This window comes from Sminthopsis crassicaudata, chromosome 3, assembly GCF_048593235.1.
Source record: "Sminthopsis crassicaudata isolate SCR6 chromosome 3, ASM4859323v1, whole genome shotgun sequence".
In the NCBI taxonomy this organism is placed as follows: domain Eukaryota; kingdom Metazoa; phylum Chordata; class Mammalia; order Dasyuromorphia; family Dasyuridae; genus Sminthopsis; species Sminthopsis crassicaudata.
The window spans coordinates 227,214,119-227,239,799 of NC_133619.1; the positions used below are offsets into that span (position 1 = coordinate 227,214,119).

Consider the following 25,681-nt stretch of genomic DNA (forward strand, 5'->3'; position numbering starts at 1 on the left):
TTCACCTGAGTTCTCACCTTGTAATCCTAACAGGCTAGTTGATGGAATAATAGCTAACATTTACATAGTGCTTACTATACTTGTGGCACAATGCTAAGCACTTCATAATCATGGTCTAATTTGATCCTGACAATAATCCTGGAAGCTGAGATAATCTGAAGATTGCAAGAGATTTGCAAGAGTCACTCAGCTAGAAAGAGTCTGAAGCCACATTTGAATTCATATCTTCCTTATTGTATGCCTGTCCCTTTGCCACTACACCACACAAAACATACAACAAGATGTTATGGTCTTAAATGAAATATAAAGAAATATTTAGCTTGTTATCCTTTTCATTCATCAAACTTTATGGAATTAGAAAGCAGCCATAAGAATAGCAAAGATTATTTAAAAAAAAAAAAAAAACAAAGAAAAAAGTGACATGCTAGAAAGATTGTGGGAAAATAGGCACATTAATGCACTATTGGTGGGTCTGTGGAGAAGTATGACAATTCTAGAAAACAATTTGGAATTATACCCAAAAGGTTATTAAATACTGTATACCCTTTGATCCAGCTATATAAATGCTGCTAGATCTAAGGTCAAAGATATGAAATAAAGAGGAAAAAGTTGTATATGTACAAAAATATTTATAGAAATTCTTTTTGTAGTAGCAAAAAACTGGAAACTAAGGGGTAATAACTGAACAAATTATGATTTATAAATATAATAGAATCCTGTTATGCTGTAAGAAATAAAGGACAAGATTATTTCAAAGCAATATCGAAAATTTTACATGAACTGTTGCAGAACATTGAGTAGAACCAGAAAAATTTATAGTATAACATCAATATAAAAATGAACAATTATTAAGACTTAGACTGATGAAAAAACACTAGCAGAACCAGTATAATTTCTACAATAACAATACTGTACAAATAAACAACTCTGAAAGTTTAGAACTCTGATCAACAAATGATTATCTATGATTGCAGAAATCCAGTGATGAAGCATGCTTCACAAAGACTTGATGGCTTTGGGGTCTAGAACAAAACATATACATATGTGTGCATGTAAACACATCTATACCTATATACACATATATGTGTGTGACACATAATATACATATATCATATGACCATTGAGGGAATTTGTTTTGCTTGATCATACATAGCTGTTATGAGAAATCAGTTTTTCTTTTTCCTCAAATTAGGGGGAGGGGAATGGATGCTAGGAGAAACAGATATCTGCTAATTAAAGGAATAAATTTTAATTTAAAAAAATGTTAAAGGAACTAGAGGGCAGCTAGATGTCACCTAGCAGAAGGCTTAACTATGTTCCTAAAATCTTTCAGGGACTGGCCTGAGGAGGGACATACCATTTAAATAAGAGAGATTCCTATTTGATGTGGCATTTATTTTTTGTTTTGTTTTGTTTTGTTTTTGTGGGGAGAAATAGAGGAAGGAGAAGGAAGGCAAATTATAATAATGAATACATCATAGTTAAGAGACAATAGATTATAAAGGAAAAAATCCTAAAGTTAGAATCAAAGGTTAGAAGCTTCTTCCTGAAATAAAGGGTCATCTTTTACAAACAATGGTATCCTTCGATTGTTGAAACACTGTGAGGATACCACAGAATTGAAGTTTTAACCTATATTAAATTGCTTGATGTCTAAGGGAGGGGAGGAGGAGGAAGGGAGGGAGAAAAATTTGGAACACAAAGTTTTACAGAGGTGAATGTTGAAAACTATCTTTTCATGTATTTAGAAAAATAAAAAGCTATTTTAAAAAGTACATCTAAGAAAAAAAAAAAGAATTAAAGTTAAGGATTATCTAAAAAGCAATAGAGGTGTATGATGGGTGCAAGTAGGCTTTGACATTTTACAAAGAATCCCCCAAAGTAGCACAATAGATGTTATCAAGAAAAAATGTGAACAAAAAAGATAGGCTGGTAATATGGTAAGAGAGAGGGAAAGTGATGTTCTCCCTTGTTTCCTCAAGATGTCAAGAGAAAGCATATTAGGTAGATACTCTGATGAATTATGGGGAGATATGAATAAGAGTCATGTCAGAGGAGTTTGGTATGGGGGAAAGTTGGGGGTGACCTAGATTGTTAAAGAGCCAAGTCAATGAGATCACATTGGAGGACATATGATCACAAATAAGCATTACTAAGGTACTACTTCAGTGGAGGATATACTTATTATGTCATTGTTATGATTATTATTATTTACCCTGACACTTGTACTACAAGTTGCACATGAGGAAAGGAGAGAGTTAGGAAGAATGGGAAGGAAGAATATGATCAGCACTGCACAAAGACTCTTGCTATGAAATCCCACCCAAGCCGGATTGTTACCTAGGCTCACATGGTCCCAGTAAGTCTCATTCAAACTGTATATCTTTTTTCCCCTTACCATAAACATCTGAAAAAAGGTCACCATGAAATTCTCTCTATTTTCTACTAACTGCCCTGGTCCTGAGAAATCTGTAAGTATCAATTAGTAAGGCCTGATTATCCCATAGCATGTATGGTAACTCCCATCTCCATGTCTGATGTTCTAAAAAGTCTTAGTGTAGTTTTAAGCTTTAAAAACTTCACAAATAAACTTTTAAACAAAATCATTCAAAAGTTTAAGTGTTTAAATATTCTTTGAAGTTACTTAGTTTTGTACATTTTAAATAATACAATTTTAATTTAATAAAATGGGCACCTGATTATTATGCAGTAGGTGCAACAGTTTCCAGATGATACTTTCTCAGACCAGTGGATTTGGTTTAAGGTTATTATCTCAGTTACCTGATCCATCAGCTCCAACAGAATTTTTCTTAGGAGGTCTTATCAAAACTGTTATCTCAGGTATAGATGATCTTAAACTTAAGAATCCTTTCAGGCACTGAGCAACTGCTGATGAAAATTTTAAAAAGTTTAGAAATCATCCAGAGAAAAATGTAGCAAAAAATGGTGAATTTTAATAAGAAACATCAATATTTTGAAAATGTATGTGATCAGCTTTTCAAAGACAGGTTTTTTGCTAAGTTTTTAAAAGCATTTATACTTCTAAAGTTATTAAAGCTTAAAACTGCACTAAGACTTATGTGACACTTTGCTATATCTCAGAATTTTATAGCTGGGACCTCAGCAGTCATTAAAACTAATCTGTACTCAAAAAGGAATCACCACCATAACAGATCCATCCTCTGCTTGCAAACCTCCAACAAGAGAGAATCCTCTAGTTCCCAAAACACCCTTTTCTGCTTTTGTTCAGCTATGTCAACTCTGTGTGACCTCATTTGGAGTTTTGACAAAAATATTTGAGTAGGTTGCCTATTCCTTCTCCAGCTCATTTTTACAGATGAGGAAACTGAGGCAAAAAGGATTAAATGACTTGCTCAGGATCACAAGGCTAGGGACTATGACCAGACATAACCTCAGAAAGGTGAGTCTTCCTGACTCTAGGCCTTAAACTTTACTCACTCTGTCACCTAGTTCCCTCATTTCCACTTTTATATATGTGTATATATCAACAAAACTAAAGGAAGCACATACACAAAATCAGGAGAATAATTTTAGCTAATACATTTTGGTTAAGAGTTTCTTGTTAAATTGTATAATTTCATTTGAGTTGGTTTTCTATTTGATCAAGATATAGTAAATTTGGCTGATAGTTTGCTTATTTTATGATCAATTTGTAAGCTTCTTGATGATTTTTTGTGTAAATGTTGCATTTATATTGATATTTAAGAAAAAAAATAATTTTGCTTTTGAATAAGAAAATATGAAAGAAAAACAATTTTAGTAACACCAAGTTTATTTCATTTACTTGGAAAATTTCATTCTTTCACTGGGAATCTGTAACAATTGCATGCTCTAGTAGCTCTCTGCACTCTGTGGGCCCTTCACTGTTGCAGACTCCAAGGAGTTTATACAAAAGGAAAATAACAAGGTACTACTACTATTCTATCCACAATCTCTCCCTTTTTCATATAGTTTAGGGACCCCTCCTGAGCCAACTGCCAGTGGAATCTCAGCACTCTCTTTTCCCTTCCCCCAACTGACCAACTGCCATTACGAAGGACCTTTCAATGCTACCTTCTGTCTTCCTCCCTTCTTGACTCTCAAAAGAATTTCAGGTAAGGCTACTAGATCCTTCTTTCAAACTCCTAGCCCCATTAATCCCATCCATCTGATTTGCATATTATTGCCATCAGTGATCTTGTCAACCACCCAATGCCCCACTACTTGAAATTCATTACTCTCTGCCTCTTAGGAGAGTGTCTCTTATCTTACTTTAAGGATCTCTTCCACCTTCAGTGAGCTTCTCCAACAAACCCATGCTGGTAATATCCCACAATCTAATCTATAGGGTATCCCATTACCTACAGTGAGGATATTCAAAATCCTACTATGAGAGTGTTCCACAACCTACTATGAAGATTTAGAGATATTTGGTATCACCTACTTCTAACCCATTATCTCTCACTTTACCCAGCTTGTCTCTCAAGATTCATTTCTATACTTCCAACTTCCTATTGGACAATTTTATGCAGACACTGGCCATCATCTCAAACTTGATCCAAACTCAAATCATCTTGCCATTCCAAACCACCTTCTCTGGACTACACTTCTCGCCTAGAAACACAGAATCTTAAAAACTGAAAGGGACCTTGGAAATCATTTATTTGGTTCAATCTCTCCTTCCCTTGGGGAAACTTCCAACCATCCTTGATCCTAAATGTGCATCTTCCTTACTTTGAAGAAATAAGCTAGAAACTGGCTTTGAGAGCTGACTGTTAAATTTTCAGTGGGAGCATTTATACTTAAGAAACTGTTACAAATCAAGGCTTGATTTATTTTTTGTTGATAATTTAGACATGAGAAACTGATTCGAGGAAATGTGAATGATGAAGATTAAACATAAAAATATATGGCAAATTTTTTGAGAGCTGGTGATTAAATACTTAAAGGCACATCCTTGCCTCCTCTTTAAGAATCTTTAGTTTCCTTCAAAACTTAGCTCATATGGCACCTCTTTTAAGAAATCTTTCCTGATGCCCTTAATTTTAGTTCTTTTCCCCTCTTCCTGAAATTTTATTTATATGTATATATGTACACACATATGTTTACCTAGTCATATCTATACACATGTGAGCATATATATCTACATAAGCTTATGTACATATCTGTGCATGTCTCATGTGTATACATATATACACACAAATATACATAAAATATGTATGTTTGTTTTCAAAATGAAAACACAAACTCTGTAAGGATAGCTTCTTCCTTCTTTCCGGATTCCCTCTTTTTCTTAGCCATGTCTTAGCCAAGACATAAGTTGTTGGGAATCCTTTTCCCACCTCTTACAGGTATCCTGTCCCCAACCCCCAATCACCCCTAGTCCCACAGTCAATCCCCAGAATAGCTCTTGCTCCTGCCACTGTGGCTCGGACTCCCCATCTGAGTGGCTAGCCCCAGGTTTCTCCCGCCCCAGCTCTGGCCCTGGCTCCATATGGCCCTGTCTGAGAGGCTGGCCCCCTGCCCGGCGGCAACTCCACATTTCTCTGTTTCCCCCCCCTTTTTTTTCTCCTTCCCGGCGTTAACAAGAAGCAGATGTGGAGCTGCTGGAAGGGGAGGGGGGGTGGTAGGCTGGACCTCCAGCCAGACACTGGGGGGAGGGGAGAGAGAGAGGCAGGCGGCCAGGGCCCGCCCCACACAGCCACCCTCACTCAGAGCCGCCACAGGGGCACAGCCTCATCATCCCAGAAGAGTCACTGGGCAAGTAATGGGGCAAGGAAGGTGGCAAGAAAATCCTGAAGAGTGGGGAGCCAGGAGAGGGCTGTGAGGGGGCCAGGGAGAGAGGCTTGAGGAGATAGACCCACATAGGTAAAGGAGGACTGGGGGACTAGGTGCAAAAAGAAAAGACTCCTAAAGAGAGGAGAGCGGAAAGGAGAGAGGGAGGAAGAGAGAGAGGAGTGGGGGAAGGATCAGGAGGGGGCGTGAGGCTCTGAACAACGCTTCTGGCAGGCAGGAAGCTGGGGTGGGGAAGGGGGACAGGGGTTCTCTATCCTTCTGGGTGGAGGTAGCTCTTTCCTGAGGAGCGTCAGGATCCCCCTGGGACTGAGGCAGAAGCAGCCTGCTGGGCTGGGATGTGCAGCTGAGGCCGGGCACCGAGTGGAGCCTCCCCAGCATGGCCCCCACATCACTCTGGAGCTGTTGCCTCTGCTGTCTGCTGGCTGGGGCAGCCTGGGCTGCCAGCTACCCATCCCGGGGCTACAGTCTCTACACTGGGGCCCGTTCCCTCAGTCCTGGGGGGCCACAGGCTCAAAGTGCCCACCGCCCAGCTAGTCGCCACAGGTAAGAGGCTCCATTGACCCCCAGATGGAACCACTCCGCAAGTACTTTTCCCCCCAACTTTCCTACCACCTCTACCACCTTTTCCCCAGAGGAAAGAAACTGAGACTTGAGCGGGGTGAGGGGTGGGTCAAATACTAGATATCCAGACCACCCCATGCATTCATTGACCTTCACCCAGTCTTGCCTGCCTTGCCTATAAAGTTTTGGGTTTAGAAAGAAACCTGATGTTTTTCATGACTGCAAATGTCTCTATCAAATTACTTCCTTCTCAAAAAGTGGGGAGGGGAGGGAGGAAGGGAATCTGGAACTAAAAAATCAAAAGTTTTAAACTGTTTTTACATGTAATTGGAAAAAAATATTTTTAAAAAAGGTTCACATTAGAAATAAACCTGACTAAATTGGTTAAAGCCAATCCAAAAGGGATGTTCCCCAATACTATACTAAGGGTTTCTACTCTGGGACCATATCAGGCTTGGCTGTTTCCAGGGGCCTATTCTGCTGGGGCATTATTCTCACTTGCTAGTCTCTGGTTCCCCCAGCCCACCCACAGGCTCTGGGCAACAGGGGGTATATATACTCTGAAAAGACTACTCAGGGCATGAAGTAGGACAGGAGGCCAGGATAGCCCCTGAATTCCTTTCTACTCTTTTGTTCTTTTTCAGTGACTCAATTACCCCCAACTCTTAATCTGTTACTGACCCCACTCTCCTTGCTACCCTTTGCTCTCCTCCTGACCCTGACTCCATCCTTCACAGATCAGAGGCCCTATATGGATGGGGGTCAGGAATGTGGGACTACTGAAAGCTGGAAAGTGTGTGTGTGTGTGTGTGTGTGTGTGTGTGTGTGTGTGTGTGTGTGTCTGGGGGAGGGGGCAGGAGGGGCCAGGGAGTGGGAAGGGAGTGGTGAGTAAGTACTAGTGAATGCACCCATTATCCTTATCAGTCCTGAGCTGTGACTAGCAGAAAAAAGGGAAAAGCCTTATCCTTTTCCCAGAAGGTCCTAAGGCAACATCCGGTAGGAGAGAATCACACATGTAAACAAACTCATATAGAGAAGCATAGAAAATATATATATACTCCAGCACTAATAGTTCTTATGAGGTGATTTAAACATTCAAAATTAGTTCCATTTATACGCAAACACACATGGCAACACCTATGGATATACACAAGCAAATGAATGCACCCCCAGCCCTCTCTGTGCTCCTATGTTGTGGTCATCCAGAGTCACTGACTTTTCCTCCTTGGGCCTTCCTCATTCTTGCTCTAGGAGGCAGAGGGAAAGAGGCCTGTGGATGAAGCCCTGCCTCTGCCTTTCTCCTGGGGTCCTCGTCCTCGTGCTCAGGCCCTGATGTTTATGCTTACAGGAACTGGTGTGCCTACGTGGTCACTCGGACAGTGAGCTGCGTGCTGGAAGACGGGGTGGAGACCTTTGTCAAACCCGACTACCAAGCCTGTGGTTGGGGCCAGCCCCAGTGTCCCCGAACTATCACGTGAGTTGTCTGGGCCAGGAAAATGGGGGGGAGGGAGGAAATCCAGACCAAGATGGCGAAACCAGGAGACTGGACTCAAGGCCAAAGAAGTGATAAGGGACGGAGCCTAGAGGTGGAGGTCAGAGCCATTGAGAGTCCATGGTGAGCTGGAAATAGAGGCTGGAGAGACAGAGCAGAGAACCACTCAGGGACATCTTGCTGCCCCCTTGTGCTGCTTTCTGTTTTGTGAGACCAGATCTGGGCCCAAACTAGGGCATGGGGAAAACTCAGGGAGGGCGAGTAAGGCTCCCAGGCTCCCCTCTCGCTGGTAGCCTGGAACTAGCTGGAGTCTATGCCAAACCTCCCCACAGCCTGGTGATTTTTAAGAAAATAAGAAGCAATCAACAGCAAATGTCACTGAGCCAAATTCTGTGCCGGGTACTCCTCTATACAGAAGATGTATAAAGCTGAATCAGAAAAGCAGGCACTCACATGCACAGATGACTAACTGTCCCAGACGGTGTTTCCATCTGTCCCAATTTCTCTCTCCCTTAGGTACCGCAGCTTCCTCCGCCCTCGATACAGAGTAGCCTATAAAACAGTAACGGACATGGAATGGCGCTGCTGTCAGGGTTTTGGGGGCGAGGACTGTAGTGAGGGGCCAACCCCAGCCCTGGGCACCACGACTCCCCATCCTCGGCCTCATCTAGCCCGTCCCAATCTCTCGGGGTCCAGTGCTGGCAGTTACCTGAGTGGGCTTGGAGGAGAAGGTGGGTACCAGGAATAAATAGAGAAAAGAGATGGAGAAACTCTGTCTGGATAATGTGGGGGGCCAGGTTACTTGAGGCAGGGTCATGACTCCTGAAAAAAAAAAAAGAGTAAAATAAGCCTGATGGTCAATGAGCTTCCCAAAAAACTGTGTATCCCACCCTCCAATCCCCAAAGCAAACAGCTATATGCCTTTGTGTGCACTATGTATGCTAGTTAGGGAGGGAAAGAGAATGCCCTTTAGGAGGCAATCCAGCAGATGAATGTTCTCATTGGCCTCTTGCTAAGGAATAAGCACTTAACCAGGGCCCTGACATAACTAACCCTTAAAATGAGAATGGCTCTCCTACAGAGAGTCCATGGAAAGATATGATAACTTCCTAACTTTAGTGAGCTGGAAATTCTTAAGTCCTTTTACGCATCTGACAGACTACAAGGTACAATGTAGTCTTTACAGAACTTAGGTCCCATGAAATAACATGTCTACATTTTGAATATCTCCATATGCATGATGGTCCTCTCAGCTTTATTTCCTTTTTTCTTAATACTTACGATTGAGTACCAACTTTCTGATGTACATCCTATCTAATGAACACAAATTACTAAACTTTCCATGAAATGCTTGCCTTTGTTTTTCTATTTCTGGAAGATGGGGAGAAAAAGATGTTCAGTCATGCCCAACTTTTCATTACCCTATATGGGGTTTTCTTGGTAAAGATATTGGAATGGTTTCTTATCTCCTTCTCTGATGGATTAGGCCAGGATCACACAGGTAGTGTCTTGAGACTGGATTTGAACTCCGGTCTTGCTGACTTCTTAAGCCCAAGGCTCTATTCACTAAGGCACCTAATGCTTTGATGAGTTATCTATATTCATGTGGACAAAAGCAGAACCTAAAACAATCATTGATTTTCATTTTCCAGATGGTTTAGTTACAAATGCTGCTTTACTCTTTCCTAGGTCCTGGGGACTCTGAGAAATTAAAGCAACTGGAGGAGAAAGTACAAAGCATGTCAAAGGAGCTGCAAGGGCTCCAAAGCACCCTGCAGGGCCTGAGTGGACGCCTGACTGAGGATATCCAAAAGGCTGTAGAGAAGGCATTTAATGGAAGACACCCACCTGCTGATGCGGCTGCCCAACCCGGGGTGCAAGAGACCCTCAATGAGATTCAGCACAGGCTGCAGCTTTTAGATAATCGCATCTCCACCCATGATAGGGAATTGGGTTTATCCCACAACAGAGGTGGTGCTCTGGGCCCTGACCTGGTCAACCCATCGCCAGCAGAGAAGCTTTTTCAGGAGATGGAACAGAGGCTGCAGGAATCCTGCTCCAGTTGCATGGATGGACTGGATGACTTCCGCCGGCAATACCAGGAGGACCAGGAACGCCTCCATGAGTTGGAGAAACTCCTTAGTTCCGTAGAACAACAACAAAGGGAAGCTAGGGAGGAGCTGCACCAGCGGCTGGCAGGGGGTTGGGAGCTTCCTCCCGGCTGCTGTGCTCCTGAGCTTGGCCAGAGGCTGGGGGATGTGGAGCGTCAGCTGGATGTGGTGGCCGGCTCTGTGCATGTGCTGAGTGGTCGGAGAGGGGGAGAGCTCGAGGGTGCAGCTGGGCAGGGAGGCCACCCCCCTGGCTATACCAGTCTGGCCACTCGTCTCTCATGGCTGGAAAATCAGTTCAATTCTACCTTGGGCCCAACTGAGAGGATGGAAGGTGGCCACACTGTCCTAGGAGGTGTGGGTCACTGGCTTCAGGGAGCCAAGGGACAGCTCACTAGGCTAGAACAAAGACTGACCAATTTGAGCCAGGAACTAGACTCTCGGCTCCATGTACTAGAGGAGCGGGTAGAAGGGGCAGTGCAGGCCTGTGGGCAGCTCTGCACAGTTTACCCAGGGACCCAAGATTCACAAATCAGTGCCATCCTCAGTGACTTGGAGCGGAGGATCTTGGACAATGAGGGTCAACTGAGGCTGGTAGGTTCCAGTTTACACAAGATGGGAGTGGCTGGAGAGGCTTTACAGGCAGCCCTAGATGGACTGGAAGGGGAACTGGGGAGGATGAAAGATCACCTGGGTATGCAAGGTGAAGGGCCTGGGGACTTTCTACTTCAGTTGAACCAAACAAGTGGGAGAGTGACCCAGTTGGAGGAGAGGATGCAGCAGGCTAGGGGAGGGAATTGCCTGGGTTGCAATGAACTCCAGGAAGAGTTAAACCGGTTAAGAGAAGGAGTAGAGCACTGTTCCTGCCCTTTATTGCCCCCAGGAGATCCTGGGAGCAGTGCAGGAGTGGGGGGGCCTGGGCGGGGACCACTGGATGGGTTTAGTGTTTTTGGGGGCAGTTCTGGTGCAGCCCTTCGGGCAATGCAAGGAGAACTCTCAGAGGTTATCCTCACCTTCAGTTCCCTCAATGACTCAGTGAGGGAGTTACAGACAGCAGTGGAGGGCCAGGGGGCAGACCTGGCTGACTTGGGAGTCACCAAGGATAGAATCATCTCTGAGATCAATCGACTGCAACAGGAGGCCACGGAGCATGCCACAGAGAGTGAAGAACGGCTGCGCATTCTAGAAGAAGGGCAAACCCAAGTGGGACAATGCCCAAACCTTGAGGGACGCCTGACTCGGATTGAAGGCATATGTGAGCGACTAGACACAGTGGCAGGAGGACTTCGAGGGCTTCGAGAGGGGCTTTCAAATCATGTGGCTGGACTCTGGGCTGGCTTACGAGAAACCAACAGCACTAGCCAAAACCAAGCTGCCCTGCTGGAGAAACTGCTGGGTGGTCAAGCTGGCCTGGGCCGAAGGCTAGGAGCCCTCAACAGCTCTCTGCTTCTCCTGGAAGAACAGCTGCAACAGCTCAGCCAAAATGACCTCTCTGGTAAGAACCCTTTGGGAGAGGGAAGGGGTGGAGGGGGAGAGGATGTGACTGTTTGGGAGGTCTCATTTTCCTGAGGTTCCTGGTATCTATCTCACCTCTCCTATCTTGCCAACACTTCTAGATCTGGTTGCCACCTTTCAAAAGCACTGTGCCAGGGTGTCAGCCTCTATTCTTTGTTCTTTGGTCATTCAATTTGGTCTGACCAATATTTATTGTTCCACCTTAACAAAAAATTCCCTTTCCCCAAGGCATTTACCTTCTAGTGAGAGAAAAAAAATGACCTGTACACAAATAAGCAAATACAAAAAAAAAAAAAAAAAAAAGTAATTCTCAGGGGATCAAGAAAGGTAGAAAGGAAGTGGCACCTGAACAGACTTGAAGGAAAGGTTTCTAAGAGGTGGAGTTGAGGGGAAGCTACATTCCAAAGAAGTATGTGGACAGCTTGTGCTTTTGCAGGCAAGAGAGAAAACACCATTTATAATAAACAGCAAGGAGTTCAATTTAGCTGGATCTTAAAGTGGGAAGAACAGCAACAGCAAGGTGAAAGCAGCCAAAGAGATAAGGAGTGGATTGTCAGGTTTTGAATGCCAAACAGAGGAATATGTATCTTGTTCTAGAGATAAGAACTGTCCTAGAGACATCTGGAGACAATTGAAGAAACCAATTTTGGAGATTTATCAGGTTGCTATTGAGAGAGAGGTGGTAGATTGGAACAATGTGGCTGTGTGAAGATGAGAAAAGGGGGCAGATATGAGATTGTGGTGGTAGAATTGATAAAATTTGGCAAGTGATTAAACATGGCAGATAAAAGAAAGTAGAGACAAGCATGGTCTTGAGGCTGAAAAGCTGGGTATCTGGAAGGATGATGGTACCTTCCATAGAAACACAGATTTTTGGAAAAGTAATGAACTCATGAGGAAATAAGAGTTTCACTTTGGACATGTTGAGTTTGAGACATCTACAGGACATGTAGTTGAATGTGTTCAGCAAGAAGTTGATTTGGCATTGGCGTTCAGGAAAGAGGTTGAAGGCCAGATACTTAAATTTCTAAGTCATCAACACAGAAAAGATCATTGAATCCAGGGGACCTGGTGCAATCACCAAGAGAGCAGAGACAGAAGAAAAAGGGATCTAGCACTGAATCTTCTGGTATCTATACCCCATGCAAAAGAAAAGGGATATAAATTAAGCTCCAGCAAAGAAGATTAAAAAAAAAAAAAAAAAAAGGAGTGATCAGTCAAGAGAACTAGGAAAGAATTGCATCATAAAAACTCGGGAGAGAGGATCCAAGAAAAAAAAGATGTTCAGAGTAAAATACTATAGAGAAATGGAGATAGATGACAACTGAGTAGAGCCTACCAGGGTTAGCAATTCAGAAATCAATGGCAATCTTGGAGCACTTTCATACAAGTACAGATGGAGGGACAGGGAAGATAACCAAAATCAGGGATATTGAAGAGTGAAAGAGAAAGTAATGGGATTAAGATTATTTTCTTTAGGAATTTAGCCATAAAAGGGAGACAAGATAGAGGAGAATACCACAAAAGTATGGCAAAGTTTTTTTTAAACATGAAGGAAATCTGGACATGTGTGTGGTCAGCAATTGAGCTGATAAACCAAAATTGAAGATTATAACAATAAGGATAATAAAATGGACTAAGAAGTGACTAGATGGAATGGAATCAAGGATACAAGCAGGGAGTTGGGGAATGGGGTTTGGAGGAGAAGTTAATAACCTCAAACCATGACTTGTATCTGATCTAGTGATAAAAGGAGAATAATAGTTGTAAAGATAAGCCGTCAAACAGCCAGTCCACATGCCAGTGAAAACTGGCTCATGGCATCTTTGGTCTGTGGACTAAATTGATATGTAGGTTAACTCAGGTAGAGATCCCCATCACACACTTCTCACCCATTTCCTAAAAAATTCCTCAATCTGCGTAGGCTATGCCTGTTTGGTCTTCCCCCTTGGCTGTCACTTCTCAGCTCTTGTCTCTCTAGCTCTCACTGCCTTTTGCAACTCCTCCCACTGCTGCACTTCACACTAGCTTCATTCTTACAGGGCCAGCAGGGGAGATTGGGCCACCAGGCCCTGCTGGAAGGCAGGGCCCTCCAGGTCCTGTGGGACCTCCCGGACCACCTGGCAAAGATGGTAAAGAAGGACCCATCGGACCACCAGGTGTGTGAAATTCATTCAAAACTGATTTGACCTAGATAACTCACCAAGCTAAGTTTTTCTAGTTTATTGCTATATAACAGAAAAGAGAACTCGGTGACAATTTCTGTGCATTCAAACATTTGGCTCCAAAAGACAAAATAAGAAAAATGGGTGGAAATCACAGGAAGTAGATTTGGGCTCAATAAGAGGAAAAATGTCTAATTAGAGTTTTCCCAAAGTGAAATAAGCAGCCTCAAATGATATTGGTCCTTTCTATTCTACATGAATCACATGGGTACCTCCTTTGTACACACATTTTAACAGGTGAGCTTAATAAAGATTTGTTGATGAGGGTTTTTTGGACATCAAAATGGGTTGAATGTTCCATTTGTCAGGATCCTGTTGAAGGGATTCAAGCTTCATGTATGTGCCCCAACATTCCATAAGATAGATCACAGCGCCACTGAAAGACCACTACATTGGGACTTATGACTGGGGTTCATATCTCCTCTCTGCTACTTAGCTGTGTGATACTGAACAAGTCACTTAATTGCTTTGAGCTTCACAGAGTCACCAGCTTTGGGAAGGATCGAAGCAGCCATCTAGTCCAACCTAGACACAAAAGGAATCACTACTATAATTTACCCAAAAGATGTCATCCAATCTCTGCTTGAAGATCTCTGCTGAAAAGGGAAACGTCTCTCATCATTAGAAAGTTTTTTCCTGATATCAGCTTAAGTTTGCCTTCTTGCTACTTGAAGCCATTGTTTCAGGTTTTGCCCTCTGGATTTCAACAGAACAAGCTTAATTCCTGCTCCAAATATTAATTCTTCAGACCCTTGAAGAAAGCTATCTTGTCCCCCACTAAGTTTTGCCTTCTTCCTTCACCTGATATCCCTGCCATTTTCCTCCTCTAAAACAACAGAGTTAGATTTAGTCCCTTCCAGCTGTACATCTGTGATCTCTTCAATTTGGACATTCTTTGAGCCAATTAAATAACAAGTAAATTCGTGCTGTTTTTATACAAAACTTCCCTGATAGTACTATATGAAACAAGGACCGTGGATTCTTGAAAGCTCTACCAGAGGAACAAAGCTAAACAACTGAAGTTGAGACAATTTGATTGTTTTGGTGCAGGACTAACTGTGTTTGTGGTTCAAGAATCAACCAAGAGACTCTTCATTATGTTGGGCAAATTGTCAATTACTTACACTCTTGAACACCATCTACAATGTTATCCAATCCATAGGCATTTATTAAGCACTTTGAACCATTTAAGTTAAAAACGAGACAGACACAAAAATAAAAGCGCATCCTTTTCTTCTAGGAGAGGGCATTTATGAGTCACAGGTTGCAGCCTGGGTGAGGAGAGGGAGCACCCACACTGAGAAAAGTCACAGGCCCTTGGAAATGTTAAGTGTGACTGAGCCAGGAGGAAACTTCAAGAGTTAAAAGAGGACTAGGAGTTGTGCATGAGTAGGAGTTTTGCTCCCCTGAATATGAACTTAAACTGTGCTGTCCCTAACCGGGGTATCTCTCTCTCTCCTACAGGCCTCCCGGGCGAACAGGGTATGTATGCTTTTGGGAAGCAGCTTCTCCTTGGTCGGGAACAAATCACGTGGGGGGGGGGGTTAAAAGAGAATGGGCATCCGACGGAGTAGAAGGGAGAAGAACTGAACCGGAGGAGCAGAAGAGACTTGATTTCTGGGTGTGAGATCGGTAGCTTGGCCCTGATGCCCACTTTTCCCTCCCCCCAGGTTTGGAAGGAGCGGCAGCAGTTCCTACACCTCGAGTATCTTTCTCTGCCGCGCTGAGCTCACCGCGCACGGAGCCAGGCACTGTTGCCTTTGACAAGGTCCTACTCAACGACGGAGGCTGCTATGACCCGGAGACAGGTATAAGGAGGACGGGAGGAGAGAAGGGGGAGGGGAGGGGGGAAGGGAAGAAGGAGGGGGGAAGGGGAGGAGGTGTTTGTTAATTTCAGTCGGGAACCCGAGCAAAACGCTGACCCCGCGTTCGCCCCGAAGTCCTCATCTCTTCCTCAGCGCTGTTTTCGTGCCCCATTCGTGACCCTTGGCTGACGCGCCCTTCTCTCCCTGCCCCCTGACCAGGCATATTCACGGCGCCCCAGGCCGGTCGCTATCTGCTGAGCGCCGTGCTCACCGGGCACCGTCACGAGAAGGTGGAGGCCGTGCTGTCCCGCTCCAACCAGGGCATAGCCCGCATCGACTCGGGCGGCTACGAGCCCGAGGGGCTCGAGAATAAGCCCGTGGTGGAGAGTCAGCCCAGCCCCGGCGCCCTGGGGGTCTTCAGCCTGATCCTGCCTCTGCAGGCGGGAGACACGGTCTGCATAGACCTGGTGAGGGGGCAGCTGGCGCACTCGGAGGAGCCGCTGACGCTCTTCAGCGGAGCCCTCCTTTACGAGGACCAGGACTCTGAAATTGACTAAGGACACCCCAAGCTGGCTTAACCGCGGCCCGGCCGCAGGGGGGCTGCCTCAGGGGGCGGGGGGCTCTGCTCCCGCCTGGTACCCCACCCTCTGCGCCTGCCGCAGGAACATCTCCCACACTGACTGGCCAGCACAACCTCGGGCGTCCGTGACCTTTTGGACATACCCCCGCCTCTCCAGGACCCAGGGCCTCTGTCCTTAGGCAGGGCCGAGCACCCCTCCCCTCTCTCATCCCTTCTCCACAGTACTAAACTATTCAGGAATAAAGTGTTTTTGTTTTTTTTTTTAATGAGTCTAGCCCTGACTCACGTGCAAGGCGAGGCGCGGGGTCAGTGGAGGGAGGTGCAGGGGGAAGGGCGCTGTCCGTGCTGTGGGATGCAGGGGGCCCCGGGGACAGCGGGGTTAGGCCACCGGGACGCTTGCTGTCCGGAGTCCTGATCCTTGCCGAGGTCCGGTGTCCGGAGAAAAGCTCCCCAGGGCTGTCGGTGAGGTCGGGGATGCCCGCCAGGGGGCGCGCCCGATCTAGGGGAAGGGACCGTTCTCTGTCACGTGGGTTGCGGAAGCGGGTGTTTGTTTTCTCACGTGGGGTCAGTGTCCTGCTGTGATTGGAGGCGGCCGGGAGGGCGCGGGTCAGGATTTAGCCCTAGGGACTTGTCTCTGCAGCGGGCTGCAGATTTAGCACTTGGCCCGAGGGCATTCGCCTCAAGCTTGTCTCCCCCCCCCTCCCCCCGGCGAGAGAACCGGGCCGAAGCCGCGGGCTTCCGGGAGCAGGGCTGAGGCCAGAGAGACTTGGCGGAGGTGGTGCCTCGGGAAGAAAGGGGCGGGGTGGGGGGGGAGCTCCTGGGGGCGGAGCCGGAAAAACCCCGGGATAAGAGGCTGCGCGTGCTGCTGGGGGCCGGAGCATAGCCGAGCTCATGGAAGAAAAGCAGATCCTGTGCGTGGGGCTTGTGGTGTTAGACATTATCAATGTCGTGGAGAAGTACCCCGAGGAGGATGCGGACAGCAGGTAGGGGCCCCTCCCCGGCTCTCCACAAGGGGGAAGACTTCCGTATGCGCGTGAGAATGCGAGCGGCAACACTCGGGATCTTGGGGGCGACCAGAGGCCCTGGAGGTTCCGAGGACGAGGCAGCTTTTTGCTCAGGCTGGGCGTTTTTCCCGAATTTATGAGTTTTTATAGTTCCTTCCCCGGAGTTGCGTAGGGAAATTCCCAGTCACTCAGGCTTGGGCCGGTTCCTTGGGATGAGGGGCATCAGGGGTCATTTAAAGTGACCCGAACTGGAGTGGCTGCACCGGGCGTGAGCTCGAGGACACTCCTCGGCTTTCTCACCTGTAAAATGAGCGCTGTGGACTAAGTGGCGCGGAAGGGCCCTCCAGTTCTAAATGCACCTCACGAAGCGTGTTGGAGGCCGCACATTCTCTGTTGTCTTGGAGCTAACTGGAATCTCAGAGAGCTGAGACCTGAGCGCTCTGCAGGCGTTGGCTCCCCCTTTTGTCTAATAACGCATCCATTCCGTCATCATGCATTTATTAAACGCCTGCTGCGTTGCGGGCCACGCTGAGCCCTGGAGCGGGAGACAAATGGAACTCTGTCCGCAGGGAGCAAGGATGGGACTCGGGGTTTATGCTCTGGGTTTTCCTTTTAGGTGCCTGACCCAAAGATGGCAGCGGGGTGGCAACGCCTCCAACTCCTGCACCATCCTCTCCCTTTTAGGAGCTCCCTGTGCTTTCATGGGCTCCTTGGCGCCCGGGCATGTGGCTGAGTGAGTATGGAGAAAGTTAGCATATAATAGTGAGAGAGGGGGACAGATCACTGAAGGTCTCCATGCAGGAGGGAGAATAATGGTCTTCAAGGATTGACTCTAAAGTTTGCTCTCTCAAGGATTTCATGTGCCATTTCTGGCAAATGTCTCTTTAAATGAAATTGAATTAAACAATGTCTAAGATCCATCTGTAGCTTTAAGAGGGGTGGAAAGATGGAAGAAAAAGGTATCTCTGCAGACAGTTTATAAGGTTTTTAGTTCCTGGAATATTCGAGTCTTCTGCTTATTAAGACTTTATCTCCAGAGTAGCTCTTTGCCCTTGCTTGTTCCCTTAATTATTCCCCATTGCTGGGTTTTTTGGTTTTTTCCCTCCTGTTCTGTTTCTCTGCTGCTTTTCAGATCAATCAACATGGTTCATGGTTTCTACCATTTAAAAAAATATCTTTAATAGAACATAAGCTTCCTGAAGGGAAGGACTTAGATGTTTGTCTCTGTATCACTAGTACCTAGTACTACATCTGGTATACTATTGTTGCAATGAATGAATGTATCGCTCTTGAACGAATGTGGTTACCTTAGATTAGTTACTTCTTGCATTAGAATGCACTGTCCCTTTGCTCTCCTTATGCTCCTTGGGTGTAAACATCTGTAACGAGACTGAAGGGGGAGACAAGAGCATTTCCTCTTTGCTAAACATGTTTAGAATATCCTGCTGCTAAGTATCCTGAACCATTGGGAGGGACCTGTTCAAGGTAATCCACAAAGTACATAGTAAAGCTGTAACTTCTCCATCTCCCCACTATCAGTTGACCATTATTGTAGCATGTGGTCTGTACTGTCCCTTTGTCAGGCATTACAAGTACCCAAGAGCCCTTTGATCTGAGGCTCGGAACATTTGGTGAGCCTTTATCAGAAAGGTGAGGCCCAAACTTTGCCCAATGTGGGCAGTCTGCCAGGTTACTGAGCTGTGGTGCACCAGCCCTTTGTCCCCCATGTGGGAGTGAAATGTTCATCTCAGGAGGGATCCCTGTGCTTTGGATATAATTCAACTTGAATAAGATGGCCTGAGAAATCTTAAATAATCAGTGACTAATAGAGAAGTGAATACAGGGTGTCGGATTTCCACTTGCCATATTCTGAAGTTAGTTTCTTACCAAACCTTTAGATTTGGGGCTAAGCTCATACTCAGTTGGAACTTCGGGAAATCCTAAAAAAATCATGAACAGAAAAGATCCAAAGCTCCCTGGGAGCTAGTAGAGAAGGGCCTAGAACTCTCCCTGTTTTAGGCCTTCACACTAGGAGGCCTGGTCTGGACCTCTTGGGACCACTTTGAAGCAGATGATACTGATTTCAGTTATACAGCTAATCTAATAGCTGCCTGCTTAAAGTATGTATGTAGATATCACCACGTGCTGTAGGGGAGAAGGAAGAAACAGCAACCTGTTTGCCTCCTGGAAGGAAATGGAAATGAATAGGATTTTAGAATTGCAGGACTTGAAATGAACTTTATGGGATAGAGATATAAGCAGGATTTTTGAATGAACAAGACCCTAGAAATAATTATGTAACACAAAAATATCAACCACTATGGGTGGGAGATCTTCCAGCTGAGCTTGTGTATCCCAAAATAGAGTGGCAATGTCCTGCCAGAATATCATCAGGGTGTTCATGTGGATTCAAGCTGGGGAACAAAGTACCACTTTGATCATTAATCATTAATTCTGTTGAGATTTTGGCAAAGAGCAGGACTGTACTCAGTAGGATGAGAGGCATCTGGGTGGCTCAGTGGATAGAGGGCTGGGCCTGAAATCAGGAAGACCTGAGTTCAAATGTGGCTTCATCCACTAGCTGGATGATTCTGTGCAAACCACTTACCTTCTATTTGCCTCAAGTTCCTCTTCTGTAAAATGAAGATAAACATAGCATTTAACTGTCAGATTATGAGGATCAAATATAATATTTATAAAGTGCTTAGCCCAGTGCTATGTGAATGTTACCTATTATTTTTAAATCTCTCTTGGTCTTGGTTTTTTCTTTTGTAAGATGAAGTTTGGATGAGATAATCTCCCTTTCGGCTCTAGTTTTCTTTGGCCTTGGAATTCTCTAGACCATAGGAACTAAAGGAAGAGTTAAGATTTTGTTTTATCTAAGTGTGATCTAAAGAATGCTATCCTAACTACCCTCCCCATGCTCTGCCCACCTTCCCTCTTCATATATTTTGCTGCTTCTAAATTGGCTCTTTCCTGCCTCTTAGGTGACCTGGGTGATTCCGGGTGAGGGGTTAGGTTTCCTTCCCCATGCCTTTGCCTGCTCTGCTTGCTCTCCTATCCACCTCTCCAGGGCCCCAGGTGTTCCTGTCAGCTCCCCTCCTGCCCCAGGCCCCTTGTCAAACAGCTTTCCAGTGTGGTACTCCCCCCCACACCTGGCAGCTTTGTCTTGGATGACCTTCGCCGATATTCTGTGGATCTGCGCTACACAGTCCCCCAGCGTGTGGGCTCCGTTCCCATCTCCACTGTCATCATCAGTGCAGCCACTGGCAGCCGTACCATCCTGCACGCTAACAGGTGTGTACATCTGTTCCCATCAACAAAGATATGCCTAGGGTCAGGATAGGACTCTTTAGCCAGATAGTGTCCCAGGTATTCCAGGACATGCTTCCAATCCCCAAGGAAGGCCCATGCCATTCATAGGCTCTAACCTGTGTCTCCCCCTGCATCCCATGACCTTATGCTCCACCCCAAGCTTCCTGGTGACTGACTTTAAGTATCGGGGCGTGGACGTGTCGCAAGTGGTATGGCAGAACAAGGGCGAAACACCTTGCTCCTGCTGCATCGTCAACAACTCCAATGGTTCCCGTACCATTGTCCTCTATGACACGTAAGGCTAGTCCTTGGCACAACCCACCAATCACAGGCCAACGTGGACATCTATACTGTCCTTCTTGGCTTTCTCCTCGCTTAAAATTGCCAGAAAGTGATTTTGAATCATTTCTAATTAGGGCGAAGTTGGGGGGATTGGAGGGGAGCTGAGGGGGATGTTGGTAAACCTGATGGTTTCCATTTTTCTTAGTACCATGGATGGGTGGGCACTTAATTTGTATTCTGATTCCTTCATAATTAGCTAATCGGCTCCTGCATTTGGGTAAAAAAAGATTATCTAAAGATTTGGGGTTTGGGGAGAGCAGGTGTTATATAATGGAGAACAGTACCCATCCACTTTGGGGAGATCAGCCCATTTCCCTCATTCTTAGTAGCCAGGGTACAGTCTCAAAACTATGTTACCTGCATCCTGATACCCAGCTGAGATTGGGCTATCCACAGAGAGCTCTCTTAAAAGAGACTATGCTCTGTCATTGTACTTGGAACAAACGGTTCCCAGGCAGAGAGGCATCCTTACTTCTTAGGGCCTAGTACTGGCTTCCAGTAATTGCCTCAAGATGCCCAGGATTAGAGAATGAGAGCTGTGCCATAGAGTGGACAATAGCTGCCTTACCAGTAAAGTCTCTTTTCTCCCAAACTCCATCTTCTAGGAGAGTGGATTGATTATAGGTGGAATTTTATTAGTAGCTAATGTCTAGAGCCCAAGATCCTCCAGCTATTCTCACTTCACTCCCCAACCTGAAAATAAACTTAAATCTCTTTAACTGCTGCCTAGGTAACCCATAAACAAATGGCTATCCATTTCAGGGATTCTTCAGTTCCTAGCAGGTCCTCTCTCAGAGAACTAGACATTTGTGGGGACTGCCTAAAATGCCTTCTTTATAATTGAACACTGTATTCTGAATTTAATGCCTTATTAGGGTAAATGTCAGAACATATGTAAGGATTACCCCATCTTGGCAAGAAGGTTCAAAATAGCAGATTGTTTCCAATACCTCATTCTCAATAATCTGATCTTTCAGCAATGTGCTGCTGTTTTACTTTTTTTTTTTTTTTTTTTTTGCCATGCTGCTAGCACTATGGCTAAGAATTAGGGTAGTAAGCTCAAACTTCCTAGTTTTCTCTAATTATTCCACATCTCATCTCTCTCTTCCCTCCATTCCTCACTTGCTGTTCAGAAACTTGCCAGATGTGTCAGCCAAGGACTTTGAAAAAGTCGACTTAAACCGGTACAAGTGGATCCACATTGAGGTAAGCCCTACTTCAAGTCTCTAGGGACTTAGGCTAACATTTTCCTTTTTTCCATTCTTTTCCAAGAACACAGATCCAGGGACTGTAGCCATTAATTGTCTGTCATTGCCAGTGGTGAGGGCTAAATAGTCTTGAAGGTTGGAGCCCCTCAAACCAAGAATGAATTTACTAGGAAATAGACCCCTAAAAATGTCATGTGTTGAATCTCAAATTAGTGAAACTTGAATTTGGACAGTCAGATAAGATTTGCCAGGGGAAGACTTTTGGTTCTAGACTAGAACCTATATTTTATGTTGGTAGAAGTAGAAAGCTCAGAGCTGGTCTTAATTGATGCCCATGAAGCCTAACTTCCTAGGTTGAGGCCTTTTGGATCTCCTCCTGACTTACTTGGCAGCCTTTTGAGAACTGGTAACAGTCATCTTTTGACCAGATTGAAGTTCTAGGCCTGTTACCCAGTGCTCCTACCTTTATCTCTCCCCCTCCTCCTCTCAAGGACTCCCATGTCACTGGGTTGAGACAAGCTAGTGGTTGGTGCCCCTGAGAGCTGAAGTTGGAGCCACAAGCTATGTTCCCTTGATCTCCACAGAGGGTAGACTGATCCCCCCTTCCTTCTTACCCCTGCCCAGGGCAGGAATGCATCTGAGCAAGTCAAAATGCTGCAGCGGATAGAGCAGCACAACAAGAGGCTTCCCCGAGAGCAGCAGATCAGGACATCTGTGGAGGTGGAGAAACCCAGAGAAGAGTTATATCAACTCTTTGCCTATGGGGATGTGGTAAGTGCTTTAGGAGCCCACAAGCACTAGTCTCTACCGTGGCCTGGGAGAACACCAACCCCTGTTGCTGGCTGCCAAATTCCACCCGTGACCTGGGCCCTATAGACAGGCCCTGAGAGCTAGAAATAATGGACAGGGTGCTGATTTGGAGACAGAAAGACCTGGATTGCTTAGATTCCACCCTGTAAGCTGGGTAAGTGACCCGGAGCAAATCACTTAAATCCTCAAGCCTCAATTCCTCATCTACAGAAGAAGACTGGACAAGAGAGCCTCTAAGGCTCTGTACTCTCAAGCTATAATCCTTCAATGTGTGGGAAAGGGAGGATTAAAGGAGGAAGAGCAGAACTGCTAGTATCAAATAAATCCCAGACCTGGAACCAAAGTTGACCTTTTGTTAAAAACTTCATGTTAGCATATCATGCTGCATATATGACTGCCCCTGGGGAGTATCCAGTATCTCTGCCCACTGAGTGCAAACCAGGATTCCCATGTTCCAAAGTTCCAATTTTGGTGACATTGTTCCCTGGAGGTCAGTGCGGCTTGCAGAATTGGAGGGTAGGGTGGAGAAAGAAATGGCAGCTAGCATCACAGGCCAGATTGGTAGTATTGGGAACAATTTCTAGCCATCAATTTCTGTCCCAGATCCAGGGGCTGTTTAAATTGTCAATTAATCTGGGAGCTCTAATCTGTTCTGCAAACATCCTAACAGATCTAAAATGAACTGAATTCATCTCTTTCTCCTCTAATGCTCCCCCCAGAATGTCTCAGAATCCCTCTCCTGAAGTCCTAGGACCAAATTTGACTAGGAATCAGCCTGCGTACTACTGTCAGTTGCTACTTCCATTTGCCAGTAAAATAGAAGCTTTTCTTAAAAAGCAGGAATCATTTCACTTTTTTAATCTTTGTATCTCCAATGCTTGGCACTTAGTAAACTGAGTAAATATGTATTGAATTAAATTATTCTGAGGCATATATCTTGCAGTGTCCTTTGGCTACTGCCCATGACTGGGTAGGTCAAGAAGTCCACCTAATAATAAGACTTAATGGTTGCAAAATGCTTTTCATGGTTCAGGATTGCTTTTTTAAGTGTATCATCTGATAGTCACCACAACCCTATGAAAATAGCATTGCTATCTCCATTTTACAGATAAGAAAACTGAGGTTTAAAGAAGTTTCAGAGTTAGAATTTGAGCCCAGAACTTTTGATTCCCAGTCCAATGACCTTTCTATTTTAACCTGTTAACCTCCCATTACACAGGATTGTATAAGATTGTACACACGTGGGCAAAGGGTGAGCTGGGGACAGTCCAGAAGTGCTATAGTTGAATAGACAGGGACAGGGTTAGTGGTTGGTGTTGGGTTAATCAGTTCTTCTTTGTCTCCTCTTTTATTAGGTTTTTGTCAGCAAGGACGTGGCCAAGCACATGGGGTTTCGGTCAGCTGCTGAAACCCTAAAGGGATTGTACAGCCGTGTGGGGAAAGGGTGAGCTGGGAACAGCCTGGAGCAGGGTGGGCCTCCTTGGTGATTCCTTTGGAATAATCCAGGGTCATGAGGCACAGGGAGGGTTGGGGAGGGGGGAGGTTGTGCTTGAAAATACCTACCTTGTCTGTACCTTGGGGCTTTCTGTATTTGAGTTCTCTTGGGTTTCTCCTGTGCTGAATGGAGTATTCTACAGGGCTGTGCTAGTGTGTGCGTGGGCAGAGGAGGGAGCAGATGCTTTGGGCCCTGATGGACGGCTCCTGCACTCTGATGCCTTCCCACCACCCCGAGTGGTGGACACCCTGGGGGCCGGAGACACCTTCAATGCCTCTGTCATCTTCAGCCTTTCCCAGGGTGAGTGCTGGCAGGGACTTAGGAGGGTGGATGGAAGGGCTATACTGGTAAAGCCAAGGATTTTTCTGGTGGATGCTCACAGAGACACTGAGCTGCTTGTCCTTCCTCCAGGGAAAAGTATGCAGGAAGCATTGACTTTTGGTTGCCAAATAGCAGGCAAGAAGTGTGGGATACAAGGCTACGATGGAATCGTCTGAAGGCATCACATCAGAAGGCCTCAGCTGGCTCTAAGGGACTAAGGGAGCCAGAGCTTTGCTGGGTGTTTCTGCTTGCTCTGGTGTCACAGCCATCCATATAACAGAGCAGATACAGGCAAGGCTGGAGCTCTTTAGTCCCACCACATCTCGGTTCTCAGCTGTCTCCCTCTTTAAACCAAATAAATATTCTATCAAGCTAGTATCTTACTTTCAGTGTACTGCAGAAATTAAATTTGGCTAACACTGGAGGCTCTAGAGACATTGCAAGCATTGTATGTGATATACTCAGATTCATCCTGGCAAGACTACCTTCCTCTGCCCCCACGCCAGAGCTCACCTACAGGAGAAACCCTTTGGCATATGATCTATGTTATGGACTCATGAAAGATACTAGGGCACATTCTTTTTTGCCTGACATCTGAAACTCTAGTAGAAAAAAAATTGATTTGCATTTATCTAGCACTTTAGTTCACTAAAGTGGAATATGTCCTTGTGACATAGAAGGGGCCAGGGATCCCCAAAGACAGAATTGGGGGAGCACAAGTTCCTGCTATTCTTGCCAACATGAACAAATTTCAAGGAGAGAAAGGCTCCAATGGCTGACCTGGCTGCCTTTGGAGGCTCATCAGCAGACAGGTAGGTCACTGATCCTCTTGAAAGCTGTCCTCCAAGTAGGAGGGACTGCCACAAAATCTCAAGTTCCCCAAGTGTGGGGAACATTTACATAGCACTTTTAAGTCTGCAAGGTACTTGAACTTCACAACAACTTTTCTTACCAGTAAGAAAAGTGAGGCTGATAAATTAAGTCACCTGCCACATATCTTTTGAGGTGGTATATTTGAACTTGGGTTTTCCTTGCTCCAGAACTTTATCCGCTGTTTGGCTCAGGTGACATGTCTGCATGGTGAAAAATATTTGGACCTTGGCT

At 45.4% G+C, this 25,681-nt stretch overlaps 2 protein-coding genes across 4 annotated transcripts; both read left to right on the forward strand.

Moving 5' to 3' along the window:
* Nucleotides 1-6,038: 6,038 nt before the first annotated feature.
* On the forward strand, nt 6,039-16,348 carry EMILIN1 (elastin microfibril interfacer 1). Its single transcript, XM_074300151.1, has 8 exons — nt 6,039-6,339; nt 7,706-7,831; nt 8,366-8,580; nt 9,539-11,452; nt 13,515-13,631; nt 15,162-15,179; nt 15,368-15,505; nt 15,722-16,348. The coding sequence occupies exons 1-8, from the start codon at nt 6,173-6,175 to the stop codon at nt 16,057-16,059; spliced, it is 3,033 nt and encodes a 1,010-aa protein (XP_074156252.1). The 5' UTR covers nt 6,039-6,172; the 3' UTR covers nt 16,060-16,348.
* A 293-nt stretch (nt 16,349-16,641) lies between these two features.
* KHK (ketohexokinase) lies at nt 16,642-24,960 on the forward strand. 3 transcript variants are annotated; one of them, XM_074300157.1, is made up of 8 exons: nt 16,650-17,065; nt 17,703-17,819; nt 20,249-20,383; nt 21,877-21,949; nt 22,576-22,722; nt 24,117-24,205; nt 24,399-24,556; nt 24,668-24,960. In XM_074300157.1, the coding sequence occupies exons 1-8, from the start codon at nt 16,974-16,976 to the stop codon at nt 24,751-24,753; spliced, it is 897 nt and encodes a 298-aa protein (XP_074156258.1). In that variant the 5' UTR covers nt 16,650-16,973; the 3' UTR covers nt 24,754-24,960. The 3 variants fall into 3 exon arrangements, with proteins under 3 accessions (XP_074156259.1, XP_074156258.1, XP_074156257.1); XM_074300156.1 differs by lacking the exon at nt 20,249-20,383 and adding an exon at nt 20,562-20,696; XM_074300158.1 differs by lacking the exon at nt 20,249-20,383 and having other exon boundaries at nt 16,642-17,065.
* Nucleotides 24,961-25,681: the final 721 nt, after the last annotated feature.